At 39.1% G+C, this 20,841-nt stretch overlaps 2 protein-coding genes across 5 annotated transcripts in view; one reads left to right on the top strand and one right to left on the bottom strand.

Annotated features, from left to right (window-relative positions):
• Positions 1–20,841, bottom strand: part of LOC309497632 (uncharacterized protein) — a 189,176-nt gene that overhangs the window by 160,080 nt on the left and 8,255 nt on the right. The gene's annotated exons all lie outside the window — the stretch shown is intronic.
• Positions 5,392–20,841, top strand: part of rab3ip (RAB3A interacting protein (rabin3)) — a 50,240-nt gene continuing 34,790 nt past the window's right edge. For 3 of the 4 annotated variants that reach the window (XM_082167952.1, XM_082167951.1, XM_082167949.1), the window contains exons 1-3: positions 5,392–5,645; positions 15,605–15,709; positions 19,275–19,545. In XM_082167952.1, the coding sequence (XP_082024078.1) occupies positions 19,283–19,545 (263 nt within the window). In that variant the 5' untranslated portion in view covers positions 5,392–5,645; positions 15,605–15,709; positions 19,275–19,282. The remainder of the gene's footprint in view (positions 5,646–15,604; positions 15,710–19,274; positions 19,546–20,841) is intronic. The other variant, XM_082167950.1, reaches the window with a different exon arrangement.

The raw sequence follows: 20,841 nt of genomic DNA, 5'->3' as shown, positions 1-20,841 counted from the left end.
ATACCCACGCTCTATTATAGTCTTTCAGGCCCTTCTAAAAAAGAAAAGTGGAAAAAAATAAAATAAACACAGAGCTCCTCTGACCCTTATTTATGAAGGCATTATTGTCTCGCGAGATCTGATGCGATATTTTGACTGTCGTGGACGGTCATTGTAATAATGCAAATGAGGGGCGCGTTGATTGGTGGCAGGAAGGAGGGGGGTGACACCGCAGTAACGCTTCAGCATATCATTCCAAAATGACATCATGGCGCAAGTTGTGAATGAACCAGACCTAGCGCAACTTTAAATGCAACTACAATCTCAGTCATTTGTTGTTTGCAAAGTAGCAGCCATTCCCCTTGTTTACCTCGAAGCTAATACTCCCGCTAGCATACAATAGCCGCATTAGCAGTTAGCTGCTGTTTGTTACACACAGTAGAGCAATAAAAACACAGCCTTACCGTTTCAATTGCAGGCAAGTTTCTGATTGTTGGAATGGCCCCTTTTTCCAAACGGAGCTTCGATGCCAACTTCGCCTGATATTGCCCCAAATTTGTGAAGGATTCCGGCGTAAAATGTTTACCACAGACACCTAAGCCAGTGGGAAGGGTTGTAGGAACCGCGTCATTAAAAATGAATTTAATCCACTGGTCCCTGACAGCTTGGTCCGTTCTTGGGAGAGAAAAAACATTTCCATGTTGATTCTGGCAGTCAACAACAGAGCAACTCACGTGTGCAGCACGTTTCTGCATCTTTCACGGTGAATGTGAGGGGGAGAGGGGCAGGGGCGGGCTTCCTGCCGCATAGGTCTGCGGTGTCCATATATGGTATATCCTGCGCCGACTTGACGTCAAGTCGGGGCAGAAATTAACATCACGTATTTGAGTGCGCGTGCACGTGGGCTGGTTTACGAAACCTGGGGTAAACAAACGCTTCACTTTTAAATATCGGCTTCCCGGCCAGTGTATAATCGTTAGGCAATCATAACATAAATTTTTTTCTCGTGGAAAAGTGAAAATTACAGGTCATGACTCCTTTAAGTTAAATTTCTTTCCACAAAAAAAAAAAATGTTGGCTAGAAAAAGCCAACATACTGAATCTGATATTCAATTTAAACCTTATTCTGCTTCTTTGTGTGTCTGTCTGAATCTGTGTGGCTACAGAAGGTGACTGCAATCCGTTGACACTGGAAATGGTGCTGCAGTTTGCTTCTGGAGCCTCATCTGTGCCTCCTCTAGATTCCCCCATCCGGCAAAAATCTACTTTTTTACTTACATTTGGTCAAGACACCAGAATATTTCCAGAGGCCAACACATGCCTTATTGTTCTCAGACTTCCAATTCACAGTAGGCCTACCTACGAATCGTTTAGAACGGCAACTTTTGGCACCATGTAGTACCTTGTTCATGTAAAGGTGATAAAAGAAATACTTTAAATAATTCTCTGAACACTTATCCACCCTTATGCCATCTCAAACACACATTTTACTGTTACTGCGTTAACTGTTATTGTTGTACTGTTCTTACCTTTAATGTTTGATTTAGATTTAGATTGGGGGGAGGGGGAGGTGGAGGGGGGGGGGGGGGGGGGTCCCTTTGAGATAGTCAAGCATCCAGAATACATCAACATTTACTATCATTCTGATGGCGCGTTTCAAGAAAAAAATGCTGTATCATAAATTGTATCTCAGCCATCTTGTAATGTGTTTGCAATTTCTCTGCAGCACGTCTGATACTTAGCAGTAATATCTGAGATGGTCTCAATTGCCTGCATAATGTTTTCCTGCTGATGGCTCAGATTGATTCTGGGTTGCTCCACAACTACAGCTGGAAAATGATCTTCGCCATCATCAGTCACAGGGAAGTTGTCTATGCCATGTTGTGCCAAATGATCTTGTAGAGTTTGTGTGCTGTAAGGATCTTCACCAAAAACATTGCTGATGGCTCTGCGGTTTGTCTCCATGTTGGCAAGCATTCCTGCAGTCCATATTTGGACTGGTGTTTTATTGTTCTCCGTTCTGATTTTGTGGTGATTCCATCCATTCCTAAATAGACCCAGTCTCTTTAGTATCTCTGGCAGGAAGACAATTTGCAGGGACATCTTGTGGACATCATCATCTGGATCAAGGACCTCAGAATCCTCAGGAGTGTAGAACAAGTTGTAGAAGTACTGGAGCACATGCAGGAAAGCATCTCTCCAAAGCCGCTCTATGCGCTGATTGTGAACAGATTCTCCTGTTATGTGACTCCTCCGTTCCACCCCTTGAACAAGATTCATGAAGAGGACGATTTGTGAATTTTACCCTTCATGGTCAGATCGCACTGACGAAGGAAGGCCATAAAGACATGTGGCCTTCACAAACTGGGTCAGCACAGTTGAGACACGGGTATTTGTGTTGCAGCTCTGGTAGGTTATAAGGCGAGATTTCCCATCGATGGCTCCATGTACAACAAAACCCCACCTTGTAAAAAAGCACTAGTAGCTCCTAACCATAAATTAAGATGGGGCAGATCCGATCCTGGATCGTAGCGATAGATAATGATTAAGTGCTTGTGTTATAGATTAGCGGAGTGCGATATTGACAAAAAAAATCTTGATATTTTTGTGGACTTTGTCAATAACGATAATAACACAATATTTGTAGTATATTTGTACTCATCATGAAAAATAACATTATTATAAAAACCGCATTATATAAATTTGGGTTGTTAATTTTAACCTTTAGTAATGATACCAGCTGACACGTTTTCCTGTATGTTTACAGCGTTAGTTAAGAGATTTATTTTTCCTTGAGAAAAATCAACATATAGCTACTGTACCTGGTATTTATCTAAATGAATCGATATTGAATTAAGATCAGAATCAAATCGCAAGCTTATCATGAAAATCATGACATTTGTGTCAAGCACTTAAAATAACAGTAGTCTACCCGTCATGTAAACATGTTGTCACTAAACTTAATGAAGTTCTGTTTAGTTACCAATTGTTTTGACAACCACAATATTGTGATGCAAGTTTTTTTTCTTCTTGAAACAGATTTGTAAAAAAAAAAGAATTTCATGTGATTTTTTTTTTTTTTTTTTTGCTGTTCATACTTGCTAAATATGATCAGATTCCAATTAGATATGCAAAAAAATTGGGTTTGGCCTGACAGTCTGAATAAGGCTTTTTCGACATTTTTCGGATTTATGCCGGAAGCCCTTCCTGATGTAACCCAGCACTGGAAGTGCACTAACTTAAGTGCAACCACAGCACTACTAGGGCCCTGTTTCCACCTGTTATTAAGATGCGTTTTGGTCGATCGGATCACAATTAGACGAGGGAGACAAATTCCCGTTTACACCTGGAGCTTAAATTCGACCACTTTCGACCACTTCTGTCCTGATTTCTTTGAGAGGAGAGTCTTTGGGCGGATAAATGTATGGGCTTTTTCAGATCTTTCAGTCTAATGGATGAAATAAGCTCATGCAATGTACTACTGTATAAGTTTGGTACCATTCTGGGCATTATTAGTGGGGTAATTTACGAGATACATCCTTGGATCCATTAGCGCCTGCACTAAGCCATCCGGCTGATTTCTCTAAATAAGCTCTAACTTTAATAATATTCAACCAAGGGAAAAAAGGCTTCTGGGGGGGGGGGGGGTGTTTGGCTCGAGGTCATGGTGCAAAGGACCCTAGGTTGATTTAACTCCGAACCATCCCTTTAACAGACTGGCAATTCTTGATAAATTTCTGAGACATGCCTCTATGGCACGTAGATGTCGTTGACCACAAAAGCCATAGTGGTACGTCCTTTCAATGGCATAACATTGCCTTCCAATTTGCCTCAAAACCTCCTCTGCCATTGCCAGTTTGTTCACAGTTCATCGCAGTTCTTGAGTACGTAAAACATCACAAAAACATCACGCTCTTATTTGAATATTTATAAGCAGTCGTCATTACTATGCACATATCCAAAAACTGATTCTTGATGTCTGCAATAACTAATTTTACTAGTGAAAATTAAATTTTAACATGTAAGAATTAAATTACAGAATCAATAATTAAATTACAGACATCAAGAAGTATGTTTCTTACAAGTTGTAATTTCATTTGTAATATCATAAATGTATTTCTGCGAGTGATGACGTCATTTTTGATAACAACAATCAGAATTTCTGATATCAAAAATGTAATTGTTGATATAAAACAATTCATATCCTACATGTTTAAATGTTAAAAGGGCGACAAAACTATTAGATATCAAAAATTGATTTGTTACTAGTTAAAATTCTGAATACACATATCAGCTTTGTATTTCTTAGTAGTTTTAATATCAATAATTACATTGTTACTAGTAAAAAAGCAAATTCCTGATATCAAGAATTACATAGTAAAAATGTAAATTTTTGATATCTGAAAATGGCTTTCTTACTAGTAACATCACATTCATGATATCAGAAATTAACATTGTTACTAGTGAAAATAGAATTAATGATATAAAAAATTTACATTGTTACTAGTAGCAATTCAATTGTTGATATCAAGAATAAAGGTTTTTACTAGTAAGAATTGTATTTATGATACGTGAAATTGGAATTCCAGCTAGTAAGAAATAAATTCTTGATATCAACAATTGATTTTGAATGGCAGCCTATAGTGACATTTCACTAGTGAAAATACAATTAGATATCAAGACTTATATATATTTTTTCTAGTTGAAATTCAATTGTTGATATCAAGAATTATCATTGTAGTAGAAATCTAATTCCTGATATAAATAACTATCATTTTAACTTGTGAAAACTGAATTGTTGATATCAAGGATTCATATCCTGGAAATTAATAAAAGTTAAAACGGCTTGCCATCCAATCCAGTATTCAACTATATTAATCATCATTGACGTTGTCCGTTATATTTTAAATTATTACTCAAACTGTCCGATGCGCGGCGCTGCGGTCCAAATTATAACCCCTAACAAACAGATGAGTGGAATTTATTATTATTACTTGAGATTAATACGTGACTTTTTTTTATTTTATTGTTTTATGTGTATTAAACCCTTAAAGGCTAACGTTACATGTTTTATAATAGAAGCGATTTAACAGCGCTTCTGCGAGCCGGTCAGAGCCTCCGCCTCATCTGACAGGATAGTTGCGTTGGATGAACAGTCGTACTATGGCAACCGCTTGGCTGGTGAAATATTAATTAGGTAACTTCATCCTCGATCAATAGGCCTTTTTGATTGGCTGAAAGGTAGGCGTTGGTAGGCGGGCGCTGGACAGCTGACGAATAAACGAAGCTTAATACTACCTTATGAATATTAATTAGATAACGTGCCTGAAGCTCAAATGAACGTATTTGAGAAACGTCAGCGCGACCTAATTAACATTCATGAAGAGACCGTCGCAATAGTAGGAATCGTATATTCCACACCGAAGAACAGCAGCACAATCATGAAGCGGGATGGTGGCAGCCGGTGGCTCTGTTGTGTCTTTGTCTGGCCCTGGTCACTGTCTTTAACCGAGGACTAGTTTATCACGAGAAAGACATGCGTTATGAGAGGAAAAGCGCGAATTGTGTGATCGTGCAAGCGTTCATGTATTAATATTAATTATATTCGTGTATTTTCTTGAAGGAGGAGCGGGATACATGACAGACACACAATTTCTTCAGGACATGTGAGTGTACTTACATTAGACAGCCATCTTGCGCTTTTAACATCCATTCTTGCTTTTATTTATTGCATCAACGCCAAATCCAAAGTATTATGTCAATGTGTTAATGAGGCTTTGATGCATTATTCATAAGGAGTTTATATCTATGACATGGTGTTGAGGATCACACTTGCAGTGCTTGAATTACAATGTCTTCCTCCTCAGGGTTTGTTGAAAGCATAAATATAATAACTTGACCTCTCCATGCACGCGCACATGAAGATAGCAGGTGTGTGTAACGTAATAATATTGAGTTGTTTCTGCATCCTGCACTGCTGGTCCATCTCACTCTAAAAGCTTAATATAACCCTAATGACAGTGTGTATGCAGCATACTTGCTTCTATACTGTAGTGTATTAGCAGTGTCTGCTGAGGAGCTCCTGAGGGAATTAGTTCAGCCCCTCACCTCGTCCTGTCTTAAAACAATAAGCCCTATGTAGTAAACAGTATGTGGGGGTTGAATGGCTTCAGGTCAGGCGGATAACGTTACCTGATCCATGTGCTGCTGGTGACAGTGGGGTCATTGTGCACCTACTATAACCAGTGTTATTAGTGTCATCTACTCTATCTCGCATAGAAGACTAAACTAATGTACAGTTGAAGACAAAATTATTAGCCCCCTATGAAATATTATATTTTTATTAAAATGATTCCCAAATGCTGATTAACGGAGCAAAGTATTTTTTTTAACACAGCATTTCTAAACATAGTTCTTTTAGGAAACTTGGAGTGTTTATAATACAAATAGAAACAAAATTATAACCAAGAATAAAAAAGTCTACAAGTCAAAATTATTAGCCTCTTATGTGACCCTGAAAGCACCATAGAGTTGGCCCAGATCCGGTACACGTGGATTCCATACGGCCCAGATGTGGGTTGGATCTGGGCCGAAACTATGTTGCTGTCTGGGTAATAGTCAGTAGTGTATCCCTTTTGCTTGATAACTGCCTTTAGTCTTTTGTGTCAGTCCTGAGGACTGGCAGCCCATTCCTCCTTGGCAAATCTCTCAAGCTCCTCCAGATTTATTGGTCTCCTGGCATAGGCTCTGGTCTTAAGTGTGTCCCACAGATTTTCTACTGGATTCAAGTCTGGGCTTTGTGCAGGCCAGTCAAGGACGTTCACTTTGCTCCTTTGGAGGTAGTTCTTCACCAGAAGTGAGGTATGCTTTGGGTAGTGTTGTCAAAAGTACTGACTTCGGTACCAAGTCAATACTGAAATTCAAAACAAATTGGGCACTTGCACAGATACACACGTGAGCGTTTGAAAGCAGGCGTCTATCAGCGAATCCGTCTATTAGTGGATATATTAGGGATCCACTGATAGACGCCTGCTTTCAAACATTCCGTGTGTATCTGTGTAAGCGCCTCGGTGAAGACATGTTTTTGAAGCTTTGATCATTGTAGCCAATCACAGATATGTTGAGTGCGTGAACGCAATGGCCAATCAGAGGTGTTTAAGAATCCGTTCAACAGTCAAAATGCTAGGGTCGTTATCATGCTGGAAGACAAAACGTCAACCCAAACCAAGTTTTGTTGCAGATTGCCTGAGGTTGTCTTTCAAAATCTTCTCTTAGTCTTCCTTTTCCATGATTCCTTCGACCCTGACGATATTCCCAGTTCCAAACGCATTGAAATCCCCACAGCATTATTCTCCCACCGCCATGTTTTACTGTGGGAATGGTGTTCTTTGGGTGTCCTTCTTTCTCCAAGCATAGGCATTAGGCAACATATATGTGGCCACAGAGCTCTAATTTTGTCTCATCTGACCAAATGACATGTTTCCATTATGCATAATTTTTCTCCCGATTGTCCTTGGCAAACTTCAGTCTAGCTTGGAGGTGTCTCTTCCTCAGAAGTGTTTCTTGGTCAGCAACCCTGTCCATTCCTGTGCAGGGCTCTAGTGACGGTCTTCGTTGAGACATCAATCCCAGACTTGGCTAAATCATTCACTAGAGTCTTGGCAGTTGTTCTCGGGTCTTTAGAAACCTCTCTCACTAGTTTTCTTTCCAAAGTATTAGAAATCTTTCGGAGCAGCAATGCGCCGTATGGGCAACGCTGAAACTGATGCTTCACTTCATAGAGATCAAATTGACCAGCGCTGATGTAAAATATATATTTTTTTTATGAATATATGGCTTGACCTGAAGGACAGACCAGGAAATCGCACACGCCAAGTCGATGTCTCTCTCGGCCACTGTCTGTTTAGGCTTGTTAAGTGCAAATCCCGAGCCTCTGTACAAATCACCATGATAAACACAGTCTTGTTATCATTATTAACTTATTAACATTTAAAGCACTGCTGCTACAGTCACACATTTAGATGGTATTAGGTCATTGTGTCATGCTGTTTTTAAAAGAAGTCCAGCTTTTATTAATGTGTCCATTCCGTTCTGTTGATTCTTGTTTTTATATAAATGTGAGGATGTGCCTCTTTGGCCGATGATCACATTCTATGACTAGTGAGTTTGAGTCACTAAAATAGTAAATCAATGCAAATTGATCTCACCAACCAATCACAAATTGATGACATCAGACTTTAGTGCCATGAAATGAGCTGATGACGTGTGATGCAAAATGCATACGTTGACAGGCAGGTAGGACATCGTATCGGAGCATTCGGACCTGATATTTATATACATTTAGACCACTTAACTTAGTGATTGCTATCAGGATGTGAAGAGACTTTCAACCAGCATAACAAAAAAAACCAAAAAAATCTGGGAAAAAATCACCTACCCTGCATTTAAATACAAGTGAATTGTTATTAATGAAAAAGAACAAATAATTAAACTACAATCAATAGCACAAAGAAATAAATACAACAGAACAAAGATACAAATGAAATAATCAGTGCTTATAAGGTTTTTCAGGTAGGTCTAACAGTAGTTTTATCATCGCGATATCGATGCTAAAACCATATATCATGCAGCCCTACGTGAAATTACAGTTCTTGTGCCGGTCCCTCCTTAACTCTGTGGGATTTTTTTTCCCACATTTTATTGTCCAGAAGGAAACAATTGTCCATCTGACCTCTTAGTGAAGGATCTCCTCTAGAAGAACCACAATGACCAACATTGAGCTACATAAACAGTATTGAGCTACACACTGTCAGACACACAGTCAACAGTAGTTTAGTCTCTGTCTGTGTGTCTGTCTCCGGGAGGGATACTCTACTCTATTGTGCAGTTGGATGTTGGTGATTGTGTTCATATGACTCTGGTTACTCAAGAAGATGAACTAATGCCGCCCCGTGACAATACATACAGTCTGTACTCTGCATCATATGTTGCCATCTTACACCAAAACAGCTGAGTATGTTTCACACACACAGGGCCCTATCATACACCCGGCGCCAGGCACAACGCAAGTGTTTTTTGCTAGTTTCAGCACGACGCAGTTATCATTTTCACGTCCTGCGCCACGTTGGGCTGCTGGTCTGAAAACGAGGTGTGTTCAGGCTAGTGTTGTCACGATACCAAAATTATTGTTTCGATACCGATACCAAGTCAAGTATTGCGATTTCGATACTTTTTCGATACTTTTCCTGAAAAGGGAGAAACACTCTCAAATATCATTGCTGTGCTTTATTTTAAAACCGGGACAACATTCTAATCATATAACACACTAATAAATTAACATATGAACAGCAGATATATTAAACATTTGAACAAAATATGAAATATAAAAAATAAATTAGAGCAATGACATTCAAGGTAAAAAAATATATAAATTTAGCAGCATTATCTCATTTATCATAAGAAACATAAGAGCTTTATCTTGATTCTGAACTTTGAATAAAAATATGAACAGTGATTATATTAAACAATGTTTAATATTGGTAACATATGATAAGCCTCATTGGTGATATATTTGACGTGTGGAGAGAGAGATGTGTGGAAGGCCTATACTTCATGTTAAACATAAATATATAGCAGCAAAGACAACGTCGGCAGTGTTGACGGCAAAATAGGCTACAGAATAATTCGTTCTGTATTTGAGAGGTGCAATATTTGAAAATCGATAATATTTTTTTTAAATGACATTTATTGTATTTATGTCAAAACGTTCAAACATCAAAATGTCATTTATTAATATGTATTCGTGTCAAAATGACATAGAAACATCTTTTCCTATTCTATTTTGCCTGGAAACGCTTCCAACACGCTTGCGTGTCGCGTGAAAAATAGGCGTCGGTTCTATTTGTAGCATGCACGCATTTTCCGCGCGTCTCGAGCTGCGCCCAGACTCGTGTGTCACGCAGGCAGTTAACATGGGAGCCGAAATAAAAACGGACACGACACGCAGCCAGTGTGTCGACTCGCCGGCCTTACAAATCTGGAACGCAGTCATTCTTAGAAGTATCGATACTAATAAATTAAGGAATCGTGACGTTTTTAATTTCCGATTTACTTTTGAAGTATCGGTGCACCGTGCAACAGAGCAAGGTAGGCAACGTACTTCCATATGTCACTCCTCGCGTCATCTTTTTCTACGAGTCGTGGACCACTTGTGCTCGCACATGCAGCCATCTCGCTGTAGTGTTTTGTCACATGACACTGACAGCGGCAGGTTCTTTGCTGCGTGCGTCAGGAAAAAAACACAGACGTCCATAGGGAGGCGTTTTTTTTATTTTTATTTTTTTATAAAGTATCGATACTGAAAAATTTAGGTATCGTGACGTTTTTAATTTCCGAGTATCGCGATACTTTTGAAGTATCGGTACACCGTGCAACACTAGTTCAGGCTCATTGTTGGCGCGTTACTATTTTGAGGCAACTGAAATAGACAGTTGACCAACTGAAACCTGGTCTAAAGTCAATGGCGCAGTATTTATTTTTTGTTATTTAAAGAGCGCGTTAGTAATATGCGCCTATAGGCCGGTCCACACTGCGCGTACACTCTGCTTATTACACACACACAGGAATGCATAACAGCACACAAACATGCCAGATATTAAAAATAAAAAGATTACAATGTAAAAGATTAATATTGTGTACAAGATATGGTGGAATCCGGCTTGTCCTGTAGATAGTCTGCTTGCGCCTAACCTCACGCACGAGCTGATCTGTTTCCTCTCTGGAGAAACGTTCAGTTTTTCCGCTTGCAAATTCCGGCATGTAAATAGCGAATCCGCCGTGGCGCGAGCGCAACTGGCTTATAAAGGGAATGGGAGACGAGACTCTGATTGGTATTTTGCAATTTACGCCCAAAACACACCATTACTCAATAAGAGAATAGGGAAAACCCTTTTAGACCATGCGCTGACCATTTAGCAAAAGTGGATTCGCACTTGCCCTGTGCGCTTTAGACCATGTGCTTAGATTGTTAAAATAGGGCCCTCAGTTGTCAATGTTAACATTACAGATTAGAATGAAAATCAAATCATGAAAGATGGATGTGAAACAGACACTGTTTGCATGATTTGTGCATGTTTCATGTTTGCTGTGACGGCACCAGAAGGATTGAGGGAAATCAAAGGAGGGATGCTACTAACTAACATTTATTAGTTAGTTAGTACTAATAAATGTGACTAGACCAAGTCATTAGACCAAAGTATGGTCTAATGACTTTGACCATACTTTGCTTTCCAGTGGCTGGATTCATGGAAATCTTACAAAATTACAACATTTTAATTTCAAGAATTTCTTAAGGCCATTTCACACTACTCCGACAGACACGACCAATGCTGACAGTGACCAGATTATAGTATGTCATTTCTCAAACATTCCAAGACCCAATTAACATATTCAGTTGGCAAAAACGAGAGCCGACCAATGCCGACGCAATGTGGGTAACACAATGGTTTGGTTGCATTTATAACCTGTGGCTCGTTGTATAAACTGCTTAGACTAGTCTTAAAAGAACGATCTAAATTTTTTCTTCATGACTTTACCTGACATTTTTTGGTCCGTTACATAAAAGGTTGGAGAAAGACTTACTAAACCTGGAGAAAGACTGAAGACTAAGGCCCTGTTTACACGAGAACGCTCGCGGGTGAAAACGTAAAAATATTTTATCAGATGTGCCTTTCGTTTAGACGGCGACGACGTTTTTGGGGCTTAAAAACGCAAAAAAGTGAAACCACCCTCCAGAGTGGAAATCTTAAAAACGCTCCACCGTCGCGTTTCTGTCTAAACGGTAAAAACGCAAAAGTCTGCTAGACAGTGAAGGCACCGATCAGTGCTTCACATTGCCACCTAGCCGCCTGGAGTGCATACTACATCAAATTTCACACACTTTTCCGTCACCGTATGCACGCAGATTTCCCCCCCATAACGCTTGTCTAAACGCAGAATAAAAAGTGATCACTTTTGCGTTTTCTCTTCAGATCGTTTCCGTGTAAACGTAGCCTAACTGAGGGGCTGTTTCCACGACAACGTTTTCAGTTAAAAACGTAAAACTTTTTTATGCGTGCCTGAAAACGCAAAGTTTTGAAAACGGTCTCCGTGTAAACAATAAAAACGTAAATCTCTGAAGACGATGACGTCATGCACATGGGTATTACATGTTCAGTCTGTAGTGTTTCATCGCCATCTAATGGCCTGACAGCAGAATACAGCGTTTTTAGTCGTTTTCGCGGATCTGTGTGAATGGGGATCTTTTGACAGTTGTCGGTGTCGTCTGCACGCGGAAAACTCAAAGGAAAAACTTCTCCGTTTTAATCATATCGTTGTCGTGTAAACGTACCCTAAACTAGTCACTGTCAAAACGCACCACAGATCTGACAATTTTGTTTACTGTTGTTGAGTAATGTTTTGGGTCAAAAGCACACATAGTTGTGTAGAACTGACAGAATGATGAATTTCATGTGGACGGAAAAGAGGTCACATTTACAATAGATGTGACGAGCGTAATTCCTCTGTGGACTGAAGCACTCGCTTAGAAATCTAAACAACGAGCTCATTCATTTTGATCTTTTCTTGGCATAAATGAAATAAAGAAATTCTGTTTTTATTGAAGAGCAGCAATAATGTTTTCTTTTTCATGACATAATAATGTCATTATTATTATAAATGTGGCAGTTAGACATGATGCCTGAACTGGATCAAACGAGCCCAGGTTACTCACCTTTATAGCTTCCCTGATTGATTGACATTCAGATTAATACACAACAGACCAATCAGAACACGGTTTTTATTTTCTGAATCGATTTGTTTTCTCTTTAATAAAATAAGTGGTCATAGTTTGTTTTGCTCCTATCAATCTAAAGTCATCCCAGAATGATAATGTGTGCTGATGTTGTCCAGGGTGTTTCCTGGATGTTTTAAGGGCACCATACCAGGAAACATGTTTCGGTCAAAGTTTGAATGCAATAGAGTGGTACAGGTATGATGTCAGAACCCAGAAGTCTAATTCACCGCTCGTTCCTTCCAGATTTTCCTATGGGGTTTTATAATGAGTAATTTATGAGTAAAATAAAGCCTGTGGTAAACATAACTTGATGATACTTTGATGTTTTGCACGTACTCACACCCCAAGCTGTCTTATCTAGTTACTTATTAAAAACGTATTTTTACGTATTGTAAAAAATTAACATAACCTTTTGAAAATTCGCATTTTCGCTATAAGTGTGTTATTTACGTTGTAGAAAGTATAATCAAGTTATGTTTACCACAGGCTTTATTTTACTCATAAATCGAAAACCACCATTATAAAACTGCATAGGAAAATCTGGAAGGAACTCGAATCTTCCGGGTTCTGACGTTATAATTGCACCACCCTACTGCAAATTAATTTAGTATTTGCATTGCATCCTCATTCCCAGAAGCGATCACTGTCTGATTATTAGCCAGTCCATGCAGGTATGATGGTATGAATGCAAATGTAAGCAGTGCACTGCCCTCATTGTTTGCAGTAGCTTGTGTTTAACTGTACTTCTGCTGTATTGGACTGACCGTTTGGAGCACCAGGACTTCGACGCCTGCCAGGTTTACATACAAGTGTTTTAAAAGGGAAAGAAAAGTTCCAATATGAGCAATTTTTGAGAAAAGCCACAGCAAATCAGCAAAATCAGAAAAAAGTCCCATTACTAAATCCTTATTGGACTAATCGGTGTATTACCATAGAGCGCAGCTTCTTGTGTTTGTGCAGAGCATGTGAGGCTGTTTTAGTTTCAAGAACTTTTATCATCCCATTCTAACCAATCAGGGCCCAATGTTCCATACAAAAAGGCCACTGTAACCAATCACAATATTAAAAATGAATCCCTCGTTTGGCACATTTGCGGTACATTGGCACAGTTGATTGTTGTGACGCATTTTGAAATGGTAAAAAGTCACATAATGTTTGTGTTTGTATGATCGGTTGCTGCTGTCACGTCTAGGTACTCATGGCCATACTTGTACATGCTGCGAAAAATGATCCCCTCGTAAAGGTTATAAACACTCGTGCTCCAGATAGCTAGTGAATTATTTTAATTTTTTTCCACTGGTGAAAGTAAGAGCTAGTGTAGATAAGCTGGAGCGCTTCCAGCAGCAGCAGGACTCAATATTTAATGATGAGCAACTCTAGCCTATCAGATATCTGTTCGGTTTATTACAGCGTTCACGAGCAACACACACACACACACACACACACACACACACACACACACACACACACACACACACACACACACACACACACACACACACACACACACACACACACACACACACACACACACTAATGCCTAGATGTATGCCTTCTCCACAGAATGTTTATTCATTCATGTTGTATATTTAGCAACAGACTTTTTGACACACTGGGCTGAATTGATGTTTCTCATGATCTTACACAACGTCCCAGCTTTACTGATCTTTTCATCATGAAGTGTTCATCATTAAGTACGGTTTAAAATCGTCCCAGGATGAACCTCGTGAAGTTGGCTGATGAAAGTCCAGAATCTAAAAGAAGCTCAGATATAAGAGTGTTTTCTTTACTACATCAGTAGCATTCTTCAATGTGTGTCATGGTTGTGTAGCTTATAATGTGACTTTGACTTTATAAATAAACTTTTTTTAAATTAATTTATAAAGAACCAACCACATCATCATATTCTCTGACACGATCAAACATTAAACTAGAAACACACCTCTGTGTTCAGTCTGGAGTCCTTTCTGCTTATAGTTGTATTATGTTATGAAAAGGATAGGTCATTTAGTAGATCATTTACTCAACCTCATGTCATTCCAAACCAGTAAGACTTTCGCTCAACTTCGAAACACACATGATGATATTTTAATGAAATATGAGAGATTTCTATCCCTCCATTGAAAGTTGAATGCACCAAAACTTTGATGCTTCAGAAAGTTCATAAAGACATCGTAAAAGTAATCTATATTGAGCGGTTTAATCCTAGTCTTCTAAAGAGACGCTTTATGAGAATTGATTTAATTTAGGCTTTAATTATTTTATATAAACAAATATTGACGACACACATACACAGAGCACATCAAATATGAGAAATGGAATTTCAAACGTGTTTGTTTTATTCAAGCATGTTTACTTCCATTTACTATATGTGATGTGATGTGCTTTGTGTATGTGTTGATCAGTGTATATATAAATGAATAAAATCCTAAATTAAATTCATATAAAGCGATCGTGTCTCTTCAGAAGACTTCGATTAAAGTGCTTAATTCATATGGATTACGATAGCAACGTCTTTATGAACTTTTTGGTGGAATGGACTTTCAATGAAGGGACAGAACTTGAGTTTCATTAACAATATCGTCGTTTGAGTTTTGAAATATGTTCGAAAGTCTTATGGGTTTGGATCGATGTGAGGGCGAGTAAATTTTTTTTTTTGGGTGAACTGACCCTTTAATTGTGAAATTATAAATAAATTATTTATAAATAATGCTCACAATTCTTCTTTTATTTCAGGGATTGACTGACCGTTCATTCATCTGTAGCTTGTGTTCTTGTTTTGTGTGTCTGTAGGTGAAATTAAATCAGGAATCAGCCGTGGTTTATGAGGAGAAAACTTTGTTCTGCTCTTCCTGCTGACTTATACTCTAAAGCTTTAAACATCATTTCATCACAATGGTACGTTCACATTTCCCTACTATCAAAATATTGTGTCCTTACAGTTTATTATCTCTTAATTTATACAACAGTTTGTTCTGGTTCTCGATTCTGATTGGCTGAGAGCCTTTTCCAGCCATGTGATATTCTACATGCATCACCACGGGAACCGTTTCACTGTTTGTATCACTCCGCTTCCAGCATTTCTTTCACAAAGAGTGTCATGGCGGACAAGTAAGGGTTAATGCCCAACGAGGTGTCCATTGTCAGGTATTAATGGACGACGGCGAGGCGTGAACCGTCCGACGCGCAGCGGCCTCCGCCGAAGTCCATTAATACCTGACAATGGACACCTCGAAGGGCATTAACCCGCTTATACCATGGTCACTTGCCAAATAACACATTTTTAAAACATTAGTTTATATTTTAATTAGTTTTACAATCGAAATCTAACGTTTTTACAAACAATAACTTGGTTTACCTGGTTACGCCTGACGGTTTATTTAGCAACCGGAGATATTTATAGTCCGCTCAGCTCGTATAATCCTTCAGTTTATTGCCTGTTGCTATGGTTACTCACAGCTGATGTAGCCAGCGCATTTATTCATTCATTTCGAATGGTAAACAGTCAGTTTCACCAGAACTCCTTTACTAGGTGTCCTCTATCACTTTTTAATGGACACCCTGCTGCCAATCAGAATCAAGTATTCACCCAGACCATGGTATAAGCAAAATGATTTTGTATAAATATCATAATATCAGCTAGATGCAGGTAATGCACTCGCTTAAATGATCTCTCTCTCATAATACTCTTCTCAACATAATACAATAAGTAAGCAATAAGGTACTCAAGGCTGTGCTGTACCGTGAATAAGTTGTTACGTTGCAAACCCTTCAGCGGTAACTTACTCACGATACAGCACTAGTCTCGAGTACCTTATTGCTTTTATAAAACTGTTACCACACAGTACAAATATTAAAGCCAGAAAATAGGTTTCAATGCAACTTTCTTGAAGTAAAATCACTAAATGCCTTCCTTCCGCTGGAAAAAAATAGTCCCTGACCGTGAACAGCAACAACGTTCCTAGGTGTAATAATAAACGTTCCTAGGCGTCATCTCATGGAGCTTGAATAAAAACAGACTAGGAACCGTTTTGCAAAAACACATTTATGTGACCAGGTGTAAATGGAATCGTTTTGATAAATCAGATAGCTATCCGATCTGAGAAAACACATGAAGTGGCCAGGTGGCCTGATGCTTATACTTGTGCGCTGGTGTGTGCGTCGAGCCGGCAAGTGTGTGTGTGCGTGGGGGGACTGTGTGGTAGAGCGAGGGAGAAGTGAGAGAGTGACGGCGATTAGCTTTGGAGTGAGTAGCGACTCTAGAGTCATATTGAGAGAAACAAAGCGTCTCTGCTGTTCTTTCTGACCACTGTGGGAAATCTGTAGCATGAAAAGTTATCCCTCTCCAAGCAACGTGTATTTTTCGAGAGGTACATGTCGGACGGGACGCATCATAAACAAAATATTGCATAATTATCGTGAGACTTTCGATATAATATCGGGCAGCGTGATATCGCGATAACGATATCGAGTCGATATATCGTGCACCCCCAGTTAAAATGCGGAATGAGTCTGGAATGTGTTCTCGGTTCCCCTCTTTTCAGTGTAACTGCACGTCAAACCAGACTTTGTTTACGAGTCCTTCAGGTGTGTTTGGATTAAGCGCATCAGACAGTTTAATGGTGCTGTAATCTTTAGCAGAAATCGGTGTATGATGCTCCGTTTTATCACGACCCTCTCTTCTCATTGTCTTTACGACTCTAGCGAAAACATTATTGGATGAGGTGAATTCGCTGTCTCTCATTAGACACCAGGACAAAGGTGGATCATTCAGAAATCTGTTTAGACCCGCACGTAATGGGCCTTTCACACAGGACGCGGTATGCGCGGCGCTTGCCCTTCAGATACAACGCGATTTGCGCTGCGCTATGACGTAGGCGGAGTTTTAAATACTTTTAGCGGGAGCTATTACGTCTGTTGTTCCTCCTTTCGGTCAGCAGCAAACAATGTATCTGTCCCGTTCTACATTTATAATGTTACAAAATATTCTATTTCAGATAAATGCTGTTCTTTTGAACTTTCCATTCATAAAAGAATCCTGAAATAAAAATGTAAATAACGGTTTTCAACAGTGATAATAATCATAAATGTTTCTTGAGCATCAAATCCTCATAAAATACTGATTTGTGAATACAGCTTTCCTGACGATGTCCCTATACGACCTCAAACTTGTATCGTACAGCTCAGGAAATTCCGACACACACAAGACTAGACTTTCATCCATTTTGATTTCCGTGCTTGTTTGGATCCCCCGATTCTATTGGCCGCGCTGGTAATCGTCACAGAGCGCAGCTGCAAAAGTTGAACTATTTTGAACTTTGACCGCGGCGTGCGCGCGAGCTCGCCAATGTTGCGCACCGCTGCGCTTGCGCTTTGGTCGACGCAGAAACAAAACGTCCTTGCGCGGCGCAAGCCATTGAGATGAATGGGTTTTATAGCGCAGCGCCGCACATACCGCGTCCTGTGTGAAAGGCCCATAACGCTACATAACTGCTGATGCCATATTTTTCACCTTTGGAGCTTCTGACGGTTCCGGAGAAGTCACTGGAGCATGATGGTTCATATTTTTAGAAGTCTCTCTAAATTGGTCCTCATGCCACTCATCTACTGTCATGCCACCTAGTAAATCAAAATTTACTTTAAACATTTTAGCCTTTTAATTCTTAGGTTTTTCCTCAAATAAGAAAAAAAGCATATGTTTATGTTGCTATGGGTGGTTGCTAAGGGTGTTGCGCAGTGATACCTAGAACCGTTGGGTGAAGCGGTCAAAGATAAACACAGCTATTGACCAATCAGAATCAAGGACTGGAACTAACTGTCATATAAGCTTAAATGAAGTGACTCAACATTCATTCGTTGCTAGTTCTAATCAAAGGCTTGGGCCCAACTGTTAAACTGTCAACTTGAGATTTGAATCCGTGGCGGAAGGAAGTAGTTCTGCACAAAAGAGGGTTTTTAAAGACACTCCTTTGTTGTTTCTTATTTATTTACACTCTTGTGCTGTCAAACTGTTGTATAAACGCAATATCACCCGAGTAGCCGTGCGATATGGCTGTATATCAGCACGCTACTCGTATGATATTGCTTATGTAAATTATGCTAATGCTCATGTTATACTGTAATGCTTTGGCCAGCGTATATTGAACACCATTTTATTGGTAACACTGTACGATAAGGTATTTTGTTAACATTAGTTAATGCATTAACTAACAATGAGAAGTATATTTTTACAGCATTCATTAACCTTTGTTTACATTCATATTAGTTCACAGATGCAGATGCATCTTTTGGCCCTTACAAATGTTTTCAGGGCTAGTTGGGTACTAGCACAGACTAGCCAGTTTTAAAAAATATGCAATTTTGCGAATCCTAATGAGATGGTTTTGGTTATAGACATTGGATTTTGCTTTGGATTATGTGGTCTAGGAATTGAACTACCTGTCCTCTTCTAATGTTTTGACAGAGTATTGTATGAAGATATTTGTGGCTATGGCCAGTGAACCGCTCGAAGGTTTCCATGAGGTGAACCTGGCGTCACCCACCACCCCAGATCTTCATGGCGTTATCGCCCCGAGTCCACCAAAGCACAACGCTCCTCCTAGCACACTGTACCGAACACACTCGCTGTCCTCCGGTCAGAACGCACCCAACGCTCTCCGAGCCGACCAGCTGCCCACCCAGCCCGTGTATTCGGCCCCGCGACACCTGGGCACAGAGGACGCCCTCAATGGCAGGTAAGACTTGAACATGGGACAGCAGGTGCAGAACCGAACACAGAGTCTACAGCAAAAGCTCCAGTCAGTTTATTTCCTCTGCAAATTAATTTGTATATACGTTTTTTTATATACAGTATGTTTGCCTAGCCTTGCATTTATTTGTACAAACATTTTGGCTATGCTGTTAAATTTAAGAGCATTAAACGCATTTAAATAATCTCAGTTAATGAGACAGTTCACACCCAAAAATGACAAATCTGTCATCATTTTGTCTTTCCAAACCTGTATGAATTCCTTTCTTCTGTGGAACATAAAAGAAGATATTTTGAGAAATGTCTTTTTTCATATAATGGAAGTCAGTGGTCACCAAAATGGTTTGGTTACCAACATTCTTTAAAATATCTTCTTTTATGTTTCACAAAAGAAAGAACGTCATACAGGTTTGTAACGGCATGAGGGGGAGTAAATGATGACCGTAATTTTATTTTGGGGAGAACTGTCCTTAATTTAACTCTTTAACTTATATAAAATACTTAAATACTACATATACAGATAAACTGAAATCACATGGAAACTACAGAACAAAAAAAGAATAAAAAGCTATAACTTTAAAATGGCAATAATAACTAAATTAAAAATGACAAATGATAAAAACCCTTGATATTGGTGCTTGTATCCGCAGACCAAGTTATCGTCATTTTGAAATATAGTAATGCAGATTTGAATCCTGCCACCACTGTGTCCCAGTTCTGTTTCCTGTTCCTCTATATTTATCAAAAGCCCAAAATAGAACAAAAAAATAAGTATTGTGTATTACTTTGAGGAGATGCCATCAAAAGCGTATAATCACAAGCTGAAGTATGCGAATATGTTGTATGTACCTGAATGTTTTACGCATGCATGCACAACCAAAATTGAGAATTCTTTTTTGTAAATGGAATATTGCAATATTTATTATAAATGATTTATCCGTGCACATCTGTTATTTTTTTTATTCATGTGCCCTTGTAATTTTTAATTAAAGGGATACTCCACCGAAAAATGAAAATTCTGTCATCATATACTCACCTTCATGTTGTTTCAAACCTGTATGAATTTCTTTCTTCTGCTGAACAGAAAGGAAGATATCTAGAAGAATGTCAGTAACCAGACAGTTTTAGATACCATTGACTTCCATAGTATATTGTTTTCCTACCATGGAAGTCAATGGTATCTAAAACTGTCTGGTTACTGACATTCTTCTAGATATCTTCCTTTCTGTTCAGCAGAAGAAAGAAATTCATACAGGTTTGAAACAACATGAAGGTGAGTATA

Source organism: Leuciscus leuciscus (assembly GCF_965113295.1).
Source record: "Leuciscus leuciscus genome assembly, chromosome: 4".
NCBI classification, from domain to species: domain Eukaryota; kingdom Metazoa; phylum Chordata; class Actinopteri; order Cypriniformes; family Leuciscidae; genus Leuciscus; species Leuciscus leuciscus.
Note: the sequence above shows the minus strand (reverse complement) of the source record. Positions and strands in the feature narration are given on the sequence as shown.